Raw genomic sequence first — 20,391 nt, forward strand, 5'->3', positions numbered from 1 at the left:
ACTGGGTCGTGGTGTATTATTTTTTTATATGCTGCCAAATTGGATTTGATAGCATTTTATTGAGGATTTTTGCAACTACATTCATCAGGGATATTGACTTATAGCTTTTTGTTATTGTTGTTGTTTGTGTGTATATGTGTCCTTTCTTGGCATTGGTAACAAGGTGATAGTGGCTTCATAGAGTGAATTGGAGTAAATTCCCTCCTTCTCTGGGTTATGGAATAATTTCTATTGTATGGCTACCAGCTCTTCTTTATACATATAGTAGAATTTGGCTATAAATCCATTTGATTCAGGGTGTTTTTTTGTTAAAAGTTTTTTTATTACTGCTTTGATTTCATTATTGGTCTATTTCAGCGGTTCTGTTCCTTCCTGACTGAATCTGGGGAAGTTGTATGTTTCCGGAAATTTGTCCATTTTTCTCTACATTTTCGAGCTATAATGGGCTGTGATGTTATTCTACTTATCAGAAGTTGGTACTTATAGGAAGAAGCCAACTGCAGAGTTGTTCTTCCATGCCTGCAATTTGCTTTAGTCCCTCAGAAGAGGTACTTGAATGCACCAGGCAGTGGCAGGTACCAGAAGCTCCAGGGGATTGGAACTGGCAATCAGGAGTGACTTTGTTTCCCCTTGCCCTTCCCTTGCCCCAAGAGACTCCTTCTAGTGTCTGGTTGTAAATGGGTGCCCAAATTTGCCAGGCATGCTTGTCAACAATGGTGCTTTGGGATGGCAACCGCTTCACCCCTGCACCTACCCAAGTCTGAAGGTATGGTTTTCCTGCAGGCAGATGGGTGCTCCACCAGTTTTCTGTGACTCAGACCCACAGTGAACTCTCCTGTAGTTCCGCCCAACTGGGCCCCTCCACCTCTTGAGTCCAGCTCTTAATTATTCCCTTTGTGTCTTCAAGCAACCTCATTAAGTCTTGGGGTGTGGGATTCACCTGCTTGCCTGTCTTGCTGGCAGGCATCTCCATGGGATGTCGGTGGGCAGTTAACTCCCAGATCTAGCCCCCTAGGTCCACTGCAGGTCCTCAAGGGGAAAGGTGTGGGCCCTACTCTCTCTGGAAACATTAGACTGGAGGACTTACACGCACAGTACAGGGGGCTACTTTTGAAAATTGTGGTTCAATGGTACCTCTTGACTATAGTAGGGGGAGTGCAGGAGGAAAATAGTCTGAATGGATGAGAGCCAGCATTCCACTTCTCCTGGTCTTTCTTCCTGGAAGGAAGTCCTCACAAATTGTCCAGACTGGGATTACACAAGTTCTCTGGAGACCACTGCAATCTGGGAAGGGGCTGTGAACTGTCTATGGAAGCAGGTGATGTGAAAACTGAAGGGCTGGAGCTCCCTAGGGTGGAGAAAGGGGTGGTAGGGGCTGAAACCAGCATGTCTGCTCTCTTGGCTCATGGCTGTGGTCACAGGGGCTGACCTCCAAAGTGGCTAAGAGCCCAATGTTTTATTTTCAAGGAGGTCACAGTTCAATGATTGCAGTAGTATTTGGGCTTATGGGGGTGGAAAAGCTCCCAAGCACCCTGGCAATCCACTGACCACCAGAAGTGTGTGGGAAGGAGAAATAAAATACCCACCACTACCTTCACTGGGCTCTGAGCTTCTCCAGGGTAGATTTCTGTTGATACCTTTTTTTTTCTTGTTTTCTGCCTCATGATTTCTTTCCATGAAGAGTCCTGCAGGCTCTGAAAACTTTCCCTCATGAACTACACCTTAGCTATTCCCCTTCCCCACTCTCCTCTGTCTGAAACCCTTCCTTCCCACTAGGATGATAGGACAACCAATGCCTCTCATCAGCCATCTTCCCCCAATCTTTAGTTGCATCTCAACTCTAGTAATCTTAGAGAAGATGGTTAGACACAAGGTGATTTAGAGCGTTTTAGATGAACTCAAAAAGTGTAAAAAATTTTAACAGAGTAAAACATTCACATAGTCTGTGCCACAAGTTTGTAGCAACAATTATTACAACTGTGGGTGAGTGACCCAGACAGCAAGTAGTCCTTACCATAGAGATGAAACATGCATTTTATGGGGAGATTGTTAATACCATAGCCAAAACAAAACAAAACAAAACAAAACCTTCACAACAATGCCCACTTTACATGAGCAGTTTTTTGGATAGTATAATATAGGTATTTAGACAGTTTAAAAGACGTTTATCACAAAATAAATCTGGTATTTGCTCAGCATCAAAAGATTTTTCTGACTCCTGATAACTAAGTTATTTTAAAGGGTCATGTTTCTAGCACAGCAGAACTGTCAATGATGAGAAAGATATTCAAGGGCTAAGAAAATCATGAAGGAATAAATGAAGAACCAGAATCTACAAATACATAGCCACCACCCTGAAAGGAATTGAATATTTTTAAAACCTGAATTAGTTCCTTTAGACTAAGAAGATGGCATTGAATGTTACTGTTTCAAGGCACAGAATATGTTCTATTTCTTTGGACATATCCCTTTATGATAGGATACTCCAATGGTTTAAAATAATCTCCTCTTCATAAAATATTATAAAAATCTCTCTGTATATCTATCTGTGAAAGAGACCTGGGTTGGGGAGACCCAGCTGAGTATATTTTAGGAGACAGAATTTTTCTATAACAATGCTGGGGGATTAGCAGATGCATTAATGTAGATTAATGCATTAATACAAGATTAATATAAATTTTAATGTTAAGCTTAGATCATTGAGCTTTTTTACTTTCAATATTAATTGGTTCATTAATTTTATATCTATTGGTTGATCTGAACAAACGTTTTCCCAACACCCTGTTCATGCCAGTCAAAACTTTATATTGACTTCAACAAGAAAGGATGAGGAATGAAAGCTTATGGGATACATTCTTTTTATTCTAATTTTTAAATGTTTACTGAGATATAATTTACAATCAACAGTCGAGCCCACAGATCTTAAAGTATAGTTAATCTGGATAAATTTTTACATATATATTTGTAATAACCACCATCCAGAACACAGAACCTACTCTTGTACCCTAAAAACCGCCCTCAAATCTCCTTTCAGTCAATAATTTTTCACCAAAGCTAATATATTCTAAAGCCTATTAGCACAGACTAGTTGTGCTTATTTTTGAATTTCATAGAAATTGAATAGTATGTACTCTTTTATGCGTATTTTTCTTTAATTAAAGTGAAATCTGTGAGATTCATTCACGTGGTTATATATAGCAATGGTTTGTTCTTTTTCATTGCTGTCTAATAGCCTAATTACATGACCATACCATAATTTATTTTATTTTTGATGGATATTTGAGTTGTTTTCTGCTTTTGGCTACTATAAATAAAACTGCTGTGACCATTCTACATCTATATTGATGGGTTGGTACACTTATTTTAGTTTTTGGTTTGGGGCTTTTTTTTTTCCCCCTCTACCCTGGAATGCCACTGCTAGGCACAATTTCTGAAGCTTTTTTAGAAGATACTTTTTTCCATCAACCAATTTTGGGGTATGGGATTGAGAGAGAGAATGTAGGACTCTGCCCTTGTGTCAGTTTTGGGTCTATGGAAAGGGATTCAAAGTCAGGTTCTATGAAGTGGGGATTCAAGATGGCTGACCAGAGACATCAGCTGCCTGACTGTCTCATAAAGAAGGAAAAGTTTTAGATGAAAAAGAAATAAAAACTAACAAACAAACAATCATAGAACAGATATAACTCTGAGGAAAACATGCCAGAATCTATAAGAGATTCCATGGAAAGAAGTTGCAGAGCAGAAAAAGATGAAGCAAGATATCAACAGAGGACAACCCAAGAGGGACAGTTAGCCCGGTGAGAAGAGTAGATGGAGCAGCTCATTTCTCCCTCCTCTGCATCTCTCATAGGAGGAGGGCTTTCAAGCCATGGGGAGTGACTTTCTGCCCACATGAGCCCAGAGGCTGCTGCCACCAGTGAGCTGGGAATGGCTTGTGGACAGGACACTAGGCTTCTAGCCCCCAGGGCACTACTTCTCCCCCCACCTGCCCCACAGGACCTGAGCAGGAACAGCGATGCTATATTATTTCTCCACTTACCCTGTGCCTTTGTCCTCCCCAGGGAGCTTCAACTCCTCAGGTTTCACGCTGCCCGTTTCTACATAGACATTTCTCAACTCAGGCCCAGACTGCAGGATCCCCAGGGGTCCAGTGAGTCCTGAGTGATTTCTGTGACTCCTGGGTGATTTCTGTGACTCCAGAGCCTGGACATTCAGAGCAGATGCCCTCCAGACCAGACTGCTAGCTTTCCTGCATATAGACCTTTTCCTGCCTTGCCTCCCCAACCTGGGGCTGCCAAAAGGCACAACAAAGCCAAAACACCAGGATTTTCATGGAGTGCTAGACTCAGGCCTTTCCTTTTGAGGTCCTACAGTGGCCCAAGGTGTGCTCAGAGTTGACTCCCGCTCGCAGGCTTGCCCTGGGGATGCATCCCAGAAGCACCGTCAGAGCCAGCATGCCCTGAAGTGTCTGGATATCAACTTTGTTAAGGCATCCTGTAGGCAATTCTAGGTGGGCATGCTTCTCCCCAGCATGGTCTGGAATTAACCTACTTATTTCAGGGAGATGAGTTAGCCCATGGGGGCAGACGATTGAGGAGAGTGTGTGTGTCCCAGCTGTGATGTCTCACAGGGTATCCCTTCCCCCATTAGAGGGCTACACACTTGGCTCAGGAAGAGGTCCTGGTTGGGAAGCTTCCCTGATCACAACACAGTTGCAGGGGAGCTTGTCTGGCCTGAGATCCAGCCTAACATGGGTCATTGCAGGGGCGAGGGGGGACTGTGGAGCAGAGGGAGGGGAAAAGAGCAAGGCACAATGCAGACTACCAGTCTCTAAGGGACCTGCCTCTATAAACAGACTTTGTGGCTAGATGGGGCCACTTTAGCCGGAACTAGGAGCAAACAATTAACTCCCACCACAAAAGTTACTGGTCAGCTTCTGTGGACCAGAAGCTTCTGTTGGCAAACTCTTTCAACCCAGTCCTGCCCAGCCTCACTCTCCCACCACCTCACCAGTAGCACAGACTAAGGATTCATCTGAAAGCCCCACCGACCACCTGGGGCATTCAAGTGCTTCTCTTGAGGGACAGGAGCCTGTCCAGGAACCAGAAACAGCACTGCAGCTTGTTCCTTCCTGCAGGTGCCACCCACTGACGGGGCTGATACAACCTAGCAGGAAACTGCCTTGCCCCTCCTGTAACTTTGGTGGTGGTAGAGATAAACCCCCTGTGAACTACAGGTCTCTTCTTAAGCTTGGGGCACTTCTTGGTGGGAGGCATGAAACAAAGTCTGCCACAGTCACAAAGAATATCTTGGTTGCTGGCTCACACAAACACCAACCAATAACTGCAAGAACAGTAATAGAGTCCTTCAAGGTGTCTTTCAACTCAAGGAAACAAGGTGTAGCTGACTCACACCTGCAAGTACCACCCCCCATCACCAAGAGTATGCTGGGAGACCTAACTCATTACACTTTGTGCAGAAGGTTAAAGACAGCAGATCAGAAGTAACCAGAGAGATTCATTAAACCTGCTAGAGCAACCAATAGGCAACACAGTATCAGTGCTCTTTTCTCTGACAGTCAAGGTCTCAGGGGCAAGACCATAAGCCAGCCCCGACACCCTTGGCTCTTGATAGAGAGGCCAGATGAGAAGGAAACATTGGAAAAACTCAAGAAATACGAAAAATCAAAGTTATAGGTCACCCTTTAAAGACAACTATCACCCCTTACCAATGGGTACCAAGCTAAATGAAAACATTAAAGTGATAGATAAAAAATTTCAAACATGAATTATAAGCTAATTGAAACACAAGAGAAAGCCCAACACATAGAAACCACAAAGATGATGCAGGAAATTACTAAATGAATTAAAGCACTAAAGAAAAATCAAATAGGACTCCTGGAAATGAAAAATTCATTCAAGGGATTACAGAACACAGAGGAAAGCCTTAAGAACAGACTCAATCAGGCACAAGAAAGAAGCTCAGAACTTGATGATGATGCCTTTGTGCTAAACAAGTCAGTTCAAGGGAAAGAACAGAGAAACAGGAGGAACTAACAAAGCCTACAAAATATGTGCTACTATTTAAAGAGGCCAAACGTAAGAATCAGAGGGTTGGAGAACTTGGGGAAATTATTGAAGAAAATATTCCAGGCCTTGAAAAAAATAATTAATCATGACCAAATGGACTTCATTCCAGAGATGCAAGGATGGTTCCACATATGCAAACCTATAAATGTAACCCACAACATAAATAGACACAGATACAAGGACTATATGATCCTTTCAATAGACAAAGATAAAGCATTAGACAAAATTCAGCACCATTTTATGATAAGAACACTTAACAATATAGGCATAGATGGGACTTACCTCAAAATTGACTTCAAGGACTTGACCTCAAAAGGTCATATATGAAAAACCCACAGCCAACATCATATTGAATGGAAAGAAATTGTAAACATTTCTGCTTAGAATCAGAACCAGACAAAGTTGCCACTAGCTCTGCTGTTCAATATAGTGCTAGAAGTCCTAGCCAGAGAAATCAGGCAAGAGAAGAAAATCAAGGTTATTCAAATGGTCCAAGAATGCATTAATGAATACATGATCTATGCAGTTATGACTTAATAAACAAAAGAAAAAGAGCATATTCCCCTCCCCCCAAAAAAAGGAGAAATCAAATTATCACTCTTTGCATGAGTGATATCATGATCTTATATCTAGAAAACGTCAAAGTTTCAACCAAGGGACTCCTGGAATTGAGTAAAGTCTCAGGTCACAAAATCATTGTATACAATGAGTAGCTTTTATATATGCCAACAACAGTTAAGCTAATTGTTAGGGAAATGCCAATCAAAACTTTAATGAGATATCACCTAACTCCAATGAGAATGGCTCGTATTAGAAAGTCCCCAAACAATCGATGCAACATGAATTCAGAGAGAAAAGAACTCTTATACACTGTTGGTGGGACTATAAACTAGTGCAACCTCTATGGCAAATTGTATGGAGCTACCTCAAAGAACTTAAAGTAGCCCTACTATTTAATCCAGAAATCCCACTGCTGAGTATACCCAAAGGAAAATAGGTTATTTTATAAAAGGGACACCTGCACTTGAATGTTTATAGCAGCACATTTCAACCAGTTGAAAAGACATAGAAATAACCCAAGTGCCCACCAATACACTAATGGATTAATAGAATGTAGTGTATGCATACTATGGAGTGTAATTCAGCCATATAAAAATAGTGATCTAGCATCTTTTGGACAAGCTAGAGGGAACTGGAAACCATTCTTTTTTTTTTTTTTTTGAGACCAAGTCTCATTCTGTTGCTCTTGGTAGAGTGCTGTGATGTCATAGCTCACAGCAACTTCAAACTCTTGGGCTTAAGTCATTCTCTTACCTCAGCCTCCCAAGTAGCTGGGACTACAGGTGCCCACCACAATGCCTGGCTATTTTTTTGGTTGCAATTGTTGTTGATTAGCAGGCCTGGGCTGGGTTCATACCCAACAGCCTTGGTGTATGTGGCTGGTGCCATAACTACTGAGTCACAGGAACCGAGCCTGGAAACCATTCTTTTTTTTTTTTTCTTTTTTTTTGTAGACACAGTCTTTTTCTTTTTTTTAGAGACAGAGTCTCACTTTATCACCATTGGTAGAGTTCTGTGGCATCACACAGCTCACAGCAACCTCCAACTCCTGGGCTTAGGCGATTCTCTTCCCTCAGCCTCCCAAATAGCTGGGACTACAGGCACCCGCCACAATGCCTGGCTATTTTTTTGCTGCAGTTTGGCTGGGGTCGGGTTTGAGCCCACCACCCTCGGTATATGGGGCCGGTGCCCTACTCACTGAGCCATAGGCGCCGCCCAACCTGGAAAGCATTCTTTTAAGTGAAGCATCACAAGAGTGGGGAAGTAAACGTATGTACTCAATACCAAACTGGACTAATCAATCAACACTTAGATGCACATATGGAAGCAAATCTCAAAGCAAATCAAGCTGAGGTGAGAGGGAGGGCAGAACAGGGGAGGGGTAACTGGCACTTGTTGGGTACAGTGCACACTATCTGGAGGAAGGGTGTACTTACGTGTATAACTTTGACTCAATCTGTCTAAAAATAAAGTAGGTAACAATGTATGTAACATTTGGGAGTTTAAAAAAGTCAGGTATTTTGTTTTCTATGTTTATTGTGTATATATGTGTAAGAATAGGAACTTAAAGGAAACATATCAACAACATATCAACATCTCTAGAACTTAGTTCTAGAGAAGGAAGGTGGAGTCTAGAAGAGAAGGATAACTGGTATTATCTATATTCATTTTTCAAATAATAAATTAGGAGACAATACTAACATTAATTAATATGGGTTACAAAACCCAGGTTTCTTTCATTATTTTCTATTATGTCGTCATTATCTTTTAAATAGTAATCAAGTGACTAATATTTGGCTCTTCAGGGCCCCTGAATGTTTTCAATTCTGCCACTCACCACGTCCACAAATCTCAGGTCAGCTAGATGAGCAAAAATTAGCATTTTTTTTCTTTTCCGTTTCACTAATTTCCTGATCATGACCCCTTTAAGACAGGCTGATTTCTAATCTGATCATTTTATTGTTAACTTATACAACCTATGGTCAAATCAAAAGAGATCAAAAAGTCATTTTTTGTTATCATCTATATCAGTGGTTCTCAAGCTTCTCTAGCAACAAAAATAATTTTATGGTTGAGGGTCACCACAACATGAGGAACTGTATTAAAGGGTCACGGCATGAGGAAGGTTGAGAACCACTGATCTATATAGAATGAAAACATTTTTTAAAATAAATTAATGTAATAGCAAACCAAAGACCATTATATATTTGACATTTGGAATTCTACAAACCTTAGTTCAGAGACTGGGCATATAAATTTATAAAGAAAGAAGAAAAAGAAAAAAGAATCAGAAGAAACTTTATATCCCATTATCACTAGAGGTCAGTGCTTTTATTTTCATTTAGCAATTTCTCAGTGAGTTGTGAGTCAGAGACACAGATGCTTGGGGTTATTGTTTACCACAACAAATGCTCAGTTTGTATTTGAACCTTGTCTATTGGGTAGAGTTTACACAAGTTTCAGCCTTTTATTATTTGACAGAAATGCATTATCACAAAACTTGAAGCTAATATGTGTATCAGTGACTGATAGGTGGACAATATGGGAAATGAATTCTATTTAGCAGAGAAGTTATTTATTGTTGAGGGCTAGATCTCTGCTTTCCAGAGTTATACTGTTTATAGTCCAACCAACAAGGCACCAAAGGTCACCTTTACCCAAGTCTCTCCCAACACAGAAGTTCCACTCCTCAGGTCACCTCCAATATTTTTATTTCTGTAAATATAATGATAGAAATTAATTGCATGGTATAATATTTCTATGCCGGATAATGTGCTAAGAACTTTTCAGAAATAATGTAATTTAATCACCTCAACAACACTATTTTTAGTTCTATATTATAGGCAAGTTGACAAGCTTAGAGACATTCAGAGAATTACCTGCCATTGCATAGCTATTAATTGATAGAACTGGGATATAAACCCAGACAGTTGGGTTGCCAGAGTTCAAGCTCCCAACAGGCAAGATCTCCCTAGAGTTGTTTATAGCTCATATTTACTCGATTCCTAGTGAGGTTGCACATCTATTTATCAAGGAGACCATCTCCCAGATCCCTTGAAAGAGAGGTAATGTAACAGAGATCAAATGCACGGGAATGAACTTCACGCCTTCTGCACTGAAATCTAGTTTTACTACCTTCTAACCATAACCACAAACACATTGCTCTCTGAAATGAGCACCAACACATGACTATTATTAAGGTTGTGACAGAAAGTAAATGTGAGAGATAATGTATCCAATGTTTAGCTGAGTAACTGGTGCATTATATGAAAATTATATACATGTATTTGTTGTTGTTAGGAAGAATATGAAATTCAAAGGCTAAGAGGCTGGGTCAACCAAAACAAATTTTCTTTGTGCTGGAAAATCGAAATAGGACTTTTTTTTTTTTTTATTGAATGGTAACTATGTACATTAATGCACTTCTGGGGTACAGTGTGGGGTTTTTACATGCAATCCGAAATACTTCCATCAAACTGGTCAACACGGCCTTTGTGTCATTTTCTCAGTTATTGTTTTAAAACGTTCACATTCTACTCTTAGAAAGATTCACTTGTACCCCTGTAAGATAAACCTTAGAAGTGATCCCTTCAATCCTCCTCCCTCCACCCATTCCCCCCTCCCTTCTCCCAAGACTTTTTTTTAATATCCTACATTCCATATTTCTATTTTTTTATGCACAGTCTTGAAGAACCTTAATAATTCACCTAATTGCTACCAAATTGTATCAGTCTATCCTAGAATTAGACCAACAAGACCTGAAAGATTTGCTGACTCATTTTGTTTTTATGGATTTAATACTACATACCTTATGCTAGCCATTGTGTTGAGCAGAACTCTGAGACTGTGCAGTTGTGCTATCCTTAAATAGTCATCTGGACACTCCTTGATATATGTCACATCATAGTGACTGATTATTTCCATAGCTTGAAATGACACAATTGTCTGACAATATATCAGGACCTACTGCATAGTTCTGTTTAATCCCATAGAAAGTTTATGTGAGTACATTCAGATTTCTTTTTAGAGATCACAAAATGATATATTTTTCCTGTTCCTCAGGGCTCATCAACATACCTGCAGTGGCCCTTGGAATATTCTCTGGGGGGATAGTTATGAAAAAATTCAGAATCAGTGTGTGCGGAGCTGCGAAACTCTACTTGGGATCGTCTGTCTTTGGTTACCTCCTATTCCTTTCCCTGTTTGCGCTGGGCTGTGAAAATTCTGATGTGGCCGGGCTAACTGTCTCCTACCAAGGGTATGTTCCCCGTTCTTTCATTAAATAACCTGAGGTTGTTGGTTTGCTCAATCAAATTGATTATTGGTAGAGTTTCTAAAGAAATAAGATAATGAGGTAGTTTTATTTTTAAACACCATAACCACAGGAAGGGAATTATTGTTCTATTGTGGAATAGCTGATGATACTTATGACTTAGAATCTGTCATTGTCACTAAAATTTATCTCCTTTGAATTTGAATGTCTTTGAGAAATATAAACATTGCTCGATTCACGTTGTACATTAGAGAATCAACCTGATTAGCTTACAGAAACACCCTCCTAGTGGAAATAGGGAGGCTTGAATCTCGCCTCTGCCTATTCTTAGTGACGTTACTTAAACCAATTCAGTTTCAAATTTCCTATTTTTAAATAATAACTACCTCTTAAATTTTTATAAGGTTTAAACAAGATAATGTTCATGGAGGTGATTATTATCTGTCTGATAAATGCACCATTTGTGGAAAGAAGTGCCTTTTTCCCCTTTGAAAACGTGGGTCACTGGAGTGATCTCTAATGGAATCTTCCGTAGTGTCTGCTGTGCTTCAATCATCAACTGTCAGGAGAGAATGTCCTTCGACCCAGTGACTCCGCACTAGCTCCTTTCAGCTGGATGTCTTACAGTTGGTCAGAATGTTGACCATGCCCTCAGACCTATGCCATCCTGTATGGGGCCGATTCTTAGATCTACCTTGTCCCAGTGCCTTTTTCCCTGAATCTATATCTCTTAATACAAGGCTAGATCTTATAGAAACTTTTTTCCTTTCTCTTCAGTAGTCCTCCCCAACGCTTTACCTCTAAACACGAGTTCCCATCGTGACATTTTTCATCCTTTCACCTGTCTATACATTATTTGTTTTAAAATATGATTGAACCCTCACCATGTGCCAGGCAAACTTCCCTGATTATACCCACTTGGCTGCCTGGAACTCTGCCTGGGCTTCAAAGGATCACTCCTGACGGGTATTCGGCCTCCTGCCAGCTCAGTGGCATCTTGCTCACTGCTTACGTCCCAGCCCCCATCCTGTCCTCCCTCCCATGCCTCTATCTTATCTCTGTGATCTAAACTCCATCACCTTCAACAACCGGGTTTCTCCTGCTGCAAGATGAAAACCAGTTATAGCTATTGCCATCTAACATGTTTGGGGAAATTGGTAAATGCAAAGTCCACAAATTATGGCTTCAGGGAGCATCACAGTCATGCTGTCCGACTAAGCTGAGTGTTTGCTGTCTTGGAGGCAGTCGGTAATGTAGATGAAGAATATTAGTTGTAAGCACTAATGGTAAGGAGATTCTAGAGAGAGCAGAAGGCCTGTGCCACCTTTAATTGTCCCTCACTCGTCATGGTGAGGGACGGTGCTAGAGTACTTATGTTTTACACTTTACAAAACACCTGAAATTTTGTATCCTGAAAACACCTTTAGGACCTCAGTTTTGTTATCTTAATTTAAAGAAGACTAAGTTTAGAAAAGTCGGTTTACCTTCCCCCAAGTTAAATGTCTATAAAAGGCAGATCGGGGAATTAAACACAGGAACAGCTCAAAGCACAGTGTTCTTTCTACAGTGTTGTACTGTTTCTAAGTTGAGAGCAAACACATAAACAAACAGCAGCAAATTTTTGAGGGTCATGTTAAAAGCGTCCCTATATCATTAAAAGATAATGCAATCAGCAAGTAGTTTGAGCCTCTTCAAAGCAGTCACCTTGAAAGACTATAACAGCATTGTCGTAATGCTAGCCTTGCTTAAATCATTCCAAAACTCCTCTTTTGAAATTGCTTTCTGTATTTCTTAGGATATACTTAATAATGACAAAGATTCAGCCTTTAAGAATAGCTTTACCCTAGGAAGCAGCCCAAAGAAATGGTAATATCACTGGGAAAATTTCTCATCTCTCAGTATAACTTTTGAAAGAAAATCTGATCTGGGTATCGACATTCTGCCATATTTTTAAAAATTGCTATTATAATTAAATTAAAAATCATAACTCTGCTGTTGATAAATCCTTCAGTAAATATACATGCTATTATTTTTTCCCTAGAAGATAAACTTACTGATATTAATATAAAATAATTGGCCTCATAAAAAATGAAACTGTCATTATGGATTATCCCATGGTTGCTTTGCTTCCAAAGGCTGCTTTTTATCTGGATGTTCAGCAGGTATACTATAGACAAGCTTTCAATGTGGCAATGGAAGGAATCTTTATTCTTTAATAATAAGAATAACTTGTGAGATAAGAATTTAAAACCAAGAGCCCTGGAAGGTTTCTACTTACAGGTTTGTCAATAACAAATAGGGTGAATTTGAAGAATTTATCTGTGCACTTTGGACCTGACCTTCCTGATCTTCCAAAAGCCTAGATCATGTTAAGATTGCTTCCAGCTGCAACCTTCTATGATCTCAGCCTTATTGTATTTGCACTGACCTGATTCTAAACATTCAAAGGCACATTTTATACCTTCATATACTATCAAACCATCTCAGTTAATAATATCTTATGGAAGAGAATAGGATTAAACATTTCTATAGACTTCTGAGGTGGCCTAGTTAAAGACCCTTTCATACTGTTTGGAGACATCTCAGAGGTCTTTTATTTTTACTTTCAAGGTGCCCAAATCCACACATAGCAGCTCAACTAGATGGAATGTTACATCAGCTAAGACATTATGGCTGTGGTCATTATAGGAAATACTTCTCAGAGGCAGGGGCCACAATGACTGATTTCTTTCTCCAAAATAAAATACTATTTTTCTTTGATTGATTGACTTACCAGAAATATTGTTTCTCAACCTGCTAAGTTCCTCACATATCTTTGTAAAAAAAACAAATAGGGGCAGAGGGACAGGAGAAATAAGCAAATAAATAATTCAAAATGGGAGTAGAAAAATGAATTACAAACAGCCAGTGGATAGCATATGCTGGTGTGGATAGAAGCAACATACCGTTAAGCTCCATTTAAGAAGAGAGAAGGGACTTGGTGCCTGTAGCTCAAATGGCTAGGGCGCCAGCCACATATACCAGAACTGGCGGGTTCGAATCCAGCCTAGGCCTGCAGACAACAATGACAGCTACAACCAAAAAATAGCCACTCGTTGTGGCGGGTGCCTGTAGTCCCAGTTACCTGGAGACTGAGGCAAAAGAATCGCTGAAGCCCTGGAATTGCAGGTTGCTGTAAGCTGTGATGTCATGGTACTCTACCCAGGGTGATAGCTTGAGGCTCTGTCTCAAAAAAAAAAAAAAAAAAAAAAAAAGAAGAGTGAAGGGACACAACTAGCACAAAGGGACAAAAACAGAACCATCAGGCAATCCAAGGGAGAGAAAAAAATAGGGGGGAGTAAACTTTGGAAGAGATGAAGGGAGAATGTTAAAGAGAATGGCAGAGAATAAAAAGAAGGGAGAGTAAGGGCCGAAAACAACCAAAATTGGTAAAATAATTGTCAAAAAAAAAAAAAAAAAAGCCAAGTCCTTGAGGGCGAATACTGTGCTATTCATATTGGTGACTATGTCCTATCCTCTAAAAGCTGGCACTTAGTAGATTTTCAGTAAAATTTTACAAATGGATCAATTATTGAATTAGCATGTGAAATTAAGTAAGAAAGGATAATATAAGCTAAGAGCACCATATGGTGGGAGGGTTTATGGAAGAAAGGTTAGATGTGCTAGGAATGTGTTTATTGGCCAGATGTTCCAAGAAAGGGTATATAGCTCCCACAAACATAGAAAGTGTAGTAAACGGTAACTGCTTGATTGGTTTTTTTCTTTCACCAGACCATGACCAATGCCCATTTTACTGATGCTCAGAAAATTCTGAAAGAAATTCTCATATACATATATACACAAACACCCCACCTGCAATGCCTTTAATATCATAAATTGCTCTAAAAGTTTACTAAACATTTCTACCTTGTTAGTCATTTTTGTATACCTTTCCATAGAAATATACTAGAAGATCCCAGAGCCAGTAGACTTTAGTAAAAGCTGCGGGCTAAGAACGGGACCTTGTGTGAATTTTTAAACCTCTAAAGATAACTTTCAAGAGAAAGCTGTTTACCAGGGGACTCCGATTCCATGACCGCAAGCTGACATTTCTGATGACAACTGTGCTTCCAGAAAGTACATTTTGTTGGCATGATGGTTTATTTCGCTCAAGAACATTGATTTTTGAGATTATTAGGTTGCTACCTGCTCAGAGGTAACATTTTATACTATTGTATTTCTTTTCAGAACCAAACCTGTCTCTTATTATGAACGAGCTCTCTTTTCAGATTGCAACTCAAGATGTAAATGTTCAGAGTCAGAATGGGAACCCATGTGTGGTGAAAATGGAATCACATATGCATCAGCTTGTCTCGCTGGTTGTCAATCCTCCAACAGAAGTGGAAAAAATATTGTAAGAAATCTCCTCCTCTAAAGCATATACACGTGGGCCTGTTCCAATTATGACACCACAGCACTGTGGGGGCTCAGCAGCAGACCACCCCTGGTAGGAGCCCTGGCTCTTACCTTGGCCTTGTATTTTCATGTGGAAACAGGAAATTGATAAGCATTCCTAGTGAAAGTAGACTTTTTGAAAGAATTAGGGTAAGAAATAGAGTCATGAAACAGGGTGAAGGAGATTTTATAATTACGTAGCCTATTTCTCTCATTTTGCTTATAAAGAATATTAACCCTGAATGGAAATGTCCTGGGCATATGGACATATAAAATCTCCCTTGAGAGCCATGTCTCCTGACCTCAACACCAGTAGACCCTGGAAGATTTGGGGGCAGGACAAATAGAGGCCACTGTTGGGAGGTCTAGCTTCCTCCAGATCCAGGGACCAGGGATCTGATTTTGAGGAGGTCCTAGAACTGTGCTGGCTCTGGGACAACTCTGCTTGGGAAATAAACCCGGTTTGTATGATAATGCAAAGAGCTGTGGAGCTGGGATGGAGGACTTCCATAGGCTAGAAGAGGGTGATGAGGCTGAAAATTTAAGTAAAAACCACCTTAGTTAGTCCAGGCTGCTCTAACAAATATACTGTAGACTGCATAGCTTAGAGAACAAACATTTATTTCTCGCAGCTATGGAGACAGGTAGGTCCAGCGTCAGGGTATTAGCAGTGCTGGTGCCTGCCTGGTTTGCTGATGGCCCTCTCCTCCTATCCTCACATGGCAGAGGACCAAGAGGAAGGGAAAGCTGATGGCTGCACCCTCATAACCTAGTTACCTCCCAAATGCTCTACCTCTAATACCATACCATTGGGGTTAGGATTTCAACATATGGATTTGGAACAACATTCAGGCCATAATGGAAACAGATTATGAAGATAAAATCGGCATTTCAGTCATTAACAGACGCCCCCTTTCAAGCGAACATTTGCATTTCTGTCCCAGACATAGGGTCTACATGATACTCGCCCTTCAGACTTCTTTCTATTTATAACTGATGAAATCTGCTATATTGGATAGGCTTGGAGGGCTAAAAATTAGAGCATGCATACATTATTTACATATGCTTATCAACTAAATATGAATGCTTAGGCAAGTATCCGTAGAAATAATGTTTGTTGATTTTCTGTTTATTATGCTATTATGTTGACATTTTATTCAGAACAGAAAAGATAGATGTGTAGCAACAGCAGACACGACTGCCCATCATCTGAAATCTGAGTTTCACCATCCTTCTCTTTTCTTCCTTTTTTCTCTTTTCTTTCTGGTTCTTTCTTCCCTTTTTTTTTCTATTGCCCATAATTGCATGAAGTTTTTTCTTAGCTAGAACTACCATTTTTGAAGACATTACATGCCAGGGGCTAAAGATATGTGCTCTAAAAACAAAATTACCTTTAAATCTCCTGGACCTTAAATAATTAATTAGTATTTTATTTATTTTCCCCATGTAAGAACTGAGGCACTGAGATGTAAGGCTTACCTAACTCATACCTAGTAATTGGTAAGAGTTAAAACTCAATAGTATTCAACCTGACATTTGTAAAAAATTAGATTGCTACTTTTTCGAGAAAAGCAAATGCCAGCTTAATTTTGTTCTTTATCTAAACACTGTCAAACACTGTCACTTTCACTGTGATGAAAACGACAACTCATTTTATATATACATTCATAAATGAATTTTATAGAAATAAACTATTGAGGGGTTGCCTGTCTTTGGTAAAATTTAGTTGATTTGAATGCATTTTTTTAGGATTTAATTTTTAGGATTAAATTAAATTGAATTTAGGATTTAATTTTATTTTTTAAAAAAATTTAATTATTTTTATTCATAACAATATTATTTTTACACTATAAAAAATTTTATCAAATGACAAGGCATATAGTTTTTACCCTCAAAGAGGTTATATTGTAGCGAGAAAAATATATTTTAAAAGCTAATATTTATATGATATCCTTGTAGGGAGTAATATGTCTATGAAAAAAAGTAATATTAGGATAAGAGGATGAAAAGATAGGAGCATTTTTTTTTTTTTTTTGAATGGAGAGTCATGGGAGGTCTTTCTAATGAAATCTCTGAACAGACCTGAAGTGAGGATGTCAGCCATGGAGTTATTTAGGAGAAGAGCTGCCAAGCAGAGAAAAGATCGGGGCCCATGTTTTTACCCATAAGGCATGGGTCAACTTGCCAGGGTTAAGGGGAAGTTTGGCAAGGCCAAATTGGAGAGGCAAAATTGCAAGGGCCAATTGTGTGTGGCTGATGCCCCCGGGAGGGAGGGGGTGGTGATGCAAACTGATAGCCGTTTTTAAAAGTTCATATTGGTTACTGTGAGGCAGGTAGAGTCAAGCTGAATAAGAGTGGAAACAAATTTAACATGAAGAGACCATTGTAATGATCAAGACCAGAAATAATGCTGACTTAGACTGGAAAGTGGTAGTGAAGGAGGAAAGGTAAGGACTTGGGAGGGTTTGCTGGGAGATTGTGCCACAGGATCCATAGTTTGTAGACCAAATATCTGCTGTCTGGATAATAAAATGCATCTCTGTGGAGTTTGCTTTGCTTAATGTACTGTAATCCAAACAAAAGACTATTTCTGCATTGTTCACATAATGTATATCTACTGGACTGCAAAACAGTTTTAAATAGGTATTTATCTTTAATTTTATTTAAACATTACCACAATGATCAGACTTTTTCCTATTGTGTTACAGATATTTTATAACTGCACCTGTGTGGGAACTGCAGCCTCTAAATCAGGAAATTCCTCAGGCATAGTGGGCAGATGTCAAAAAGACAATGAATGTCCCCAAATGTTTCTCTATTTCCTTGTGATTTCCGTCATCACATCCTATACACTATCTCTAGGTGGCATACCCGGATACATATTGCTTCTCAGGTGAGTACCAAGTCTCCTCATCCCAGTTTTGATATGAGACATCTAGAACAGTGGTTTCAAGTTATTTTCTGTAGAGTCGTCATGATTCCTTGCAACTTTCTCAGGGAACCTGTCCCACGCCCTGTTCTCCTTTTATCTGTATTGTACTTAAATGTTTATTCAAAACTTGGCTGAACAAAAGTTTTTGTAATTAAACATGTTTGCAAACGATTAATCTAGAAAACAGTGTTTGTACTTATGTCACTACACTCACTCCATAAATATAGTATGCTACTTCTGGTGCTGGTGATAATATTAACTAGCATAGATACTTTAGACTGAACACAATTTTACCGAATTATAGGAGACACAATTTATAATATACTTTAAAGGCCCATCAAATAATACAGTATTTTACATTTATTATTTTGATACATGGATTATTACTTTTCCTATATATTTTTGCCATGACTGGAATTAATTGTGGGGAATTTCATGGGTTTTGGATCAATTGAGGATCTTAATCCATAAATATCATGTCAATGAATTCAAACATCTTTGCTTATAAAACTGTAAAGGAGTTTTAAAAGCTATGTATCTCCTTACAAATTTACAAGTTGATATGTAAAACCTTTTTTTTTTTTTTTTTTTTTGAGACAGGGTCTCACTCTGTTGCCCAGGCTAGAGTTTCTAGGCATCAACGTAGCTCACAGCAACCTCAAACTTCTGGGTTCAAGTGATCCTCCTGCCTCAGCCTCCTGAGTAGCTATGACTAAAAGCGCCCACCAAGACTCAGTTAATTTTTTCTATTTTTGGTAGAGACAGAATCTTGCTCTTGCTCAGGCTGGTCTCAGACTCCTGAGCTCAAGGGCTTCTCCTGCTTTGGACTCCCAGAGTGCTGTACGCCACAGCACCTGGCCAATTTGTAAAAAATTTTTATCATAAGTGTTTAAATAGTGATGAAGCATTAATTTCCACTATATTACAAATGTTTGCATTTTGAAAATAACAATTTTAAGTATAAGTCACTCTTTCAAATGTAATGAATGGGATCTAAAAAATAATGATTAGATAATAACATCATCTAATTAAAAATCATATGAAAAGATCTTTAATAGTCACAAGTGTTACATATACTCTGTTCTTCTTTTGCTAATATCCTTATTCAAATTCCCTGTAGGCTTTTCATGTATTATAATATAATTTGTGCTTTAGCATTTTTTCTTGATTATCCTATCATACATCTCTGTAAACATTATATGTGAATCAAAAATTTGAAGTATTTTTATGAACAGGATTCTCAATGATAATATTTCCTTCCTCACTGAGTTAGCTTTGCAAGTATCTCTATTATACAATTGATTTAAAATATAACAGAATATAATTTTAATAAAATTATTCAACATGAAAAGTCATAATTTACTAGAAATCCCAGAATCCTGGGAATCCATCTTTTATGAGGATGGATTGAGCAGTTTTCAAATTAATTCATAGATTCAAGGATGAATATTAATTTTTTTCTAGAATAGGACAAGTCAAAAGTATTGTGTACCTTTTTTATTTCCAACACATTGTATTATGGAAATTAATTAGAAAAGATAAAAATAGAATTTACTATCCACAAATCTGCCATTCTCCAAACGACTTAAGAAGAACATGAGATATTTATATTTGCAGATGAGATCATGGATTTGAGAAAATATGAAACCGCTGTCCTAGAGTTTCCAGACCAGTGTGGCTACTCAGCACCTTATACGGTGCCAAGCAGCTACCTGGGCCAAATGAAGAATCAGCTTATTTGCTTAGTGTAGAAAACATGTTCCTTACCACCAGACTCTCAAGTTAACTGTGGTTAATTTTGATGTCAGAAGGACTGTCTTGGTTTGAAGGAGGAACATTGTCATTTTTGCTTCTTTTAAAGGGAAAACTAAATGATATAATATGTAGGAAGTACAGTCCTTACTGGCTTGGCTAACCCTCAACAGTTGTTATATGTCATCATGATTATTACTATTAAAACCCACAGGTTCATCATATTAATGATACCTTATTATTTTAGGTGTTCTTAAACTTTTTTGAGAAATGCAGGTCCCCACTCATTAGCCATAACTTTTAGCATGCTTGATGATATCAACTGTGGTCAATTGAGTCCTCTGCTTCCA

General features: G+C 38.9%; 1 protein-coding gene across 1 annotated transcript in view; it reads left to right on the forward strand.

The window, feature by feature from the left end:
* Positions 1-20,391, forward strand: part of SLCO1C1 (solute carrier organic anion transporter family member 1C1) — a 55,458-nt gene that overhangs the window by 28,411 nt on the left and 6,656 nt on the right. The window contains exons 10-12 of the mRNA XM_012806778.2: positions 10,713-10,908; positions 15,151-15,316; positions 18,066-18,250. Of these exons, the coding sequence (XP_012662232.1) occupies positions 10,713-10,908; positions 15,151-15,316; positions 18,066-18,250 (547 nt within the window). The remainder of the gene's footprint in view (positions 1-10,712; positions 10,909-15,150; positions 15,317-18,065; positions 18,251-20,391) is intronic.

This window comes from Otolemur garnettii, unplaced genomic scaffold (genome assembly GCF_000181295.1).
Source record: "Otolemur garnettii isolate 467f Iridium unplaced genomic scaffold, OtoGar3 scaffold00057, whole genome shotgun sequence".
Taxonomy (NCBI): Eukaryota; Metazoa; Chordata; class Mammalia; order Primates; family Galagidae; genus Otolemur; species Otolemur garnettii.